Source organism: Coptis chinensis, chromosome 7 (genome assembly GCF_015680905.1).
Source record: "Coptis chinensis isolate HL-2020 chromosome 7, ASM1568090v1, whole genome shotgun sequence".
Lineage (NCBI taxonomy): Eukaryota > Viridiplantae > Streptophyta > Magnoliopsida > Ranunculales > Ranunculaceae > Coptis > Coptis chinensis.
Genome location: NC_141462.1, coordinates 3,533,312 through 3,537,552, shown reverse-complemented (window position 1 = coordinate 3,537,552; position 4,241 = coordinate 3,533,312). Strand labels below are relative to the sequence as shown.

Genomic DNA, 4,241 nt, shown 5'->3' with positions numbered 1-4,241 from the left:
TTGCATGGGAAGATAGAGAAAACGGTGGTAATTAATCCGAGGATACCGATTGAGAGAATGTAGTGAAGTTGTGGATTCCATTTGAATTTAGTTAACAATTGAATGATGGCAAAGATGGTCAAGTTCCTCTTATATTTTTCCATGGTGAGCACATACAAAATGAAAATGTTGTGTTTCTGTGGCTTTGCTGATGATTTTGACTTGGAAATGAAGTTATGAAGTCCTGTAACTCCTGTCAAGAGTTAATAAATAAGTACGAACCGGCGAAGAGAGAAGTATCTAAGAAATTCGACTAGATGGAGATAAATAGTACAATTATTTGTACAGCAAATGGAATCCAAAATGGTCGGTATCTTCATGGTGCCATATGCAATGTAGCTTAAATTATTCTGAACACATAGTAGCAAGATAAATAATAAAAGATGTAAGTGCCTTTTAGCTTAGTTGGTAAAACCTTTAGAGTGATGATACCAGAGGTCCGAACCACATACACACAATTGAGTTACTGATCTCTTTAAAAACAGGCTTGCCCACACATTTGCAGGTGCCGACTAGCAAAATCGATAAAACCATTGGGTGATGATACCAGAGGCCTGAACTCGAACCCCGCCAGCATCAAAGAGTTACTGATGCTTGCCAATCAAAAAAAAAAAAAAAAAAACTCTAGGAGTCTAGCACTAACCACAAAAGAAATACATATATATGCAGCCTAGCTCAAAAAAAAACACAACGCATTCTTGATTTCTTGGAATAGGCTTCAAAGTTATTAATCAAGATCAAGCCAAGGTATATTTGCTAATTTGCCAACCTAGAAAAGTCCCTAGAGATAGAGCCATCAGCCATAGAGGCAAAATTCCAAGAAAAACATTTTGTTTGAACTTTGAACCTCAGAAGGTATTTACCGATATTATTTTCTCAGTAAAATTTCAGAAAATATCGACGGTTTATTCTACAATATATAGGCATTCCTGAAAAAATTGCAACTTCACAACAGTCAGTGAGTTGACTCGGTATGGACTCAACTGGTTTAAGAACACTGAACTCAATCTTCTTCCCACTCCATCACCATCTCTCTTCCAAAGCTTCTCTACTTTGCCCATTTCTATTACCTCAAATCAATAACAAAACGAATAAGCAGCAAAAAAGTTACCATCTTTGTAATAAACTTTCTTTTTGCTCTTCTGCAACTTCATTGCCCACTCCACAACAATACTCTTCAAGTAGAAGTGAAAAGGGTATAGTGCATTCATTGCCTCATGGAGTTGGTGAAGCTGTTAATGGACCTTCTTCACATAACAAACTTCTTCAAGTTGTTTTATTTTCTCCACAGGTATGTACATTTTTTACCCTTTTAAGATTAAGCACTTTTAATCTTCAAGAGTTATTATTTATGAATAAATATAGTTATAAGCACATTTTTGTGAGAGATATATTGGAACCTAAATGCCGCTTTAAGCACCCGGCTTAATTTGATACAAGAAAGTTTAAAGGATTAGAATTTAACAAGATTTTGCAGCAATGGAATTTAGGACCAAACATAGTCCACATTACTTTTAAGCGATGCCCGAAATTGCTTTACAGACAGCGAGTTTAATTAAAATGCTCATAGGCGATTGTGAGCGGTTCGGATACAATGTGAACTTATCATCCAGAAGTACATTCCTTGAGTGTGTATAATGAGAATTGGGATTGCATTCTGTCTAACCACTCACAAGTCACAATAGCCTCCACTCGCATTTTGGGCAAATTTCTTTGGACAAATAATATTCAGGAGTATACAAGTTGAGTGTGGGGAGAAGAATATAGAGCGAGGATTTTCTTTTGGTGGAAATCGAATGATGTCATTGAAAGTTATGAGAAATGCCTCTGTTTATGTAAATCCTTGAGTCTAATATAGTAGTAATGTCTTGAGAAAACTGGGTACTTGGAACAAAGTTTTACTTCTACTTATTAGCCACAGTTCAAACTTCAGAGTAAACTCATATGCCACAATTCTGTTCCTTATAAACGAGGCATCCTAGTGAAGAAGATATATGATGTTGCATACCTTTTCTAACAACAAGCATCTGTTTTAGGCCCATGAACCGTAAACATTAGTAACTGGGAAACCGACTTGAATTAAATGTTTAACTCGCTGCTACTGACATGTCCAGTATTGCAGATTCCTGGAAACACTGGATGCATAGCCAGAACATGTGCAGCGTCATCAGTTGGACTGCACCTTGTTGAGGTTGGTACTACTTAGCCAGAAAATAGATGCTTGTTTTCATTCTATTGGATTGAGGACATGAAGGATCAGAGTGCTCTCTTGGTAATACTTGAGTGTGATTCAGTCTTTTATAGTATATACTAGCACATTTGGAAGTCTAATGTAGTGGGTGTCTCATTTTTCAGCCTTTAGGCTATAAGGTGGATGATTCAAAACTAAAGCGGGCAGGATTGGACTACTGGCCGTATCCACTAAATTTTCTTACCATATATGCTAGTTAGCATTTTGTGCTTAGCATTTCTCAATTGAAGTATACGCGACAAAATGTACAACAATTTTTTGTTCTGTTGTTTGTGCTTGATTATGTGATTCAGCAATACAAATTCTTATGTATCTTTGCAATACTTGACAAAATGAGTTAGATATGTTGTTGTCAAAATTCACAACTCATGGTCAGACTTCATAGACTACTTCAGGCAACAGGTACGATTCTGTATGCCTCTCTGTTGGTGTGCCTGCACTTGTTATAGCATATTTAGGTTTTATATTCTTATTTCATCACTTTTACTGCAGGAGGGCGAAAAACGGTTGCTGGCATTTACCAAGAGAGCAGCATCAATTCATTCTGTGAGTATCATCCTTTTGAACAATCGTATTATGAACTGTGAGTGGGATAATTGTTGACGGGATATCGACTTAGGTAGGTGTAACCTACCCTATTCAGATTTAAGTTGTTATCTAGCAACACCACAGCTCATAAATAAAACTTCGAGAGTGATAAGGGTTGAGCTTCTTAACTAATATCCAGACCAATACACTTCAAATTTACAAAATATCTTCTCATCGCAGGACTTCTCTTACAGGCGAGGCGACTGGCTTGTATTTGGTTCGGAAACTTCTGGCCTACCACCTGAAGTTTTGTTAGACTGCAAAACAGAAGGTTCTGGTGGTGCCGCTCTTCGGATTCCTATGGTTGAAACTTATGTTAGATGTTTGAACCTCTCTGTGAGTGTTGGCATTGCTCTGTATGAAGCTTCCCGACAACTTAACTATGAACAGCTTCAATACACATCAGACACCGAGACATGTATTGATAGCCAAATACCATTAATAACTGAAGATATTTTTGCCTAATTTGGGAGCTAAATTTTGTCTCTTTTCCCTTCATTTTGTTTAGCAAGGAACAAGATCTATTTCATGAATTTTTTGTATCAGTCCATGAATTTCATATAATCCACAAAGGTGGAGCGAAACCAGGAAAACGCAAATAAATTAAAAGTCAAACATTCCTACACAGTGACCAACGTCCAACTAATTGTCAGTAAGCTTCACCATTACCGTTGTTTAAGTAGTTAAAACAGGGATCTTGTCCAGGGCAGTCTATAGCATTGAGAGCAGGTCCAATGGAGGGCTGCTAAACCCCTTGCCACATAGGATTTTTACTTTGTCAGGTCAAATATGGCAAACCAAAACTTGAATTTCTCTTGTGTTTTGAAGTGCTAGATGATACGAACAACACACTTTCTACCGTCTGCCCATTAGTTTATAGCCCCATTGTAAAAAAATATTTAGAAGTGCTATATGGCTTTTTAGCAGCCCATTTCTAATTTATTGGACTTATTCTGAGTAGCTCCATTTGTGACTTTTGGTGTTTGAAGAGAGCACGCATAATCCCAAAAGTATGCAGGTCTGTTAACTTGCAGATGCACAAGTTCAACTTGTATACTAATGGTCCTGACAAGGTGGTGGGATTCAGTAGGCGGATAATATGGCTCAAAATGCAGACTCCCCGTTGCCAACTACAGCTCATCACCACAGTTTAACAAGACATTTGAGTCTACTATCGTCTTGCTTCTTCACCTCTCTTCTGGTGCATACAAGAATTCAGACTGCCATTGGTTTAGTTTTCCCAAAGCAACTAATTCCTCCAAAATCAACTGCGTCAAATTTATCTCTGAAGTTTCTGATGTTTCTCAAGTCCAACGATAGGGAACGCCAAATTATGTCTCATTGTCTCCTGGCCTAACATCTA

General features: G+C 37.5%; 1 protein-coding gene across 1 annotated transcript; it reads left to right on the top strand.

Annotated features, from left to right (window-relative positions):
- The first annotated feature begins 977 nt into the window (after positions 1 to 977).
- On the top strand, positions 978 to 3,423 carry LOC147485284 (uncharacterized). Its single transcript, XM_086575254.1, has 6 exons — positions 978 to 1,330; positions 2,162 to 2,230; positions 2,395 to 2,453; positions 2,632 to 2,692; positions 2,783 to 2,836; positions 3,059 to 3,423. Exons 1-6 carry the CDS (start codon positions 1,013 to 1,015, stop codon positions 3,341 to 3,343), a joined length of 846 nt encoding a protein of 281 aa, XP_086431380.1. The 5' UTR covers positions 978 to 1,012; the 3' UTR covers positions 3,344 to 3,423.
- The last annotated feature ends 818 nt before the right edge of the window (positions 3,424 to 4,241 follow it).

What these genes read in the sequence shown, in the direction of transcription:
- LOC147485284 (XM_086575254.1), top strand. Translation starts at nt 1,013, where the DNA reads ATGGACTCAACTGGTTTAAGAACACTGAACTCAATCTTCTTCCCACTC. An exon ending in GCAGGATTGGACTACTGGCC is followed by an intron (nt 2,454 to 2,631) that starts GTATCCACTAAA and finishes AAAATGAGTTAG; the next exon opens with ATATGTTGTTGTCAAAATTC. An exon ending in TAGACTACTTCAGGCAACAG is followed by an intron (nt 2,693 to 2,782) that starts GTACGATTCTGT and finishes CTTTTACTGCAG; the next exon opens with GAGGGCGAAAAACGGTTGCT.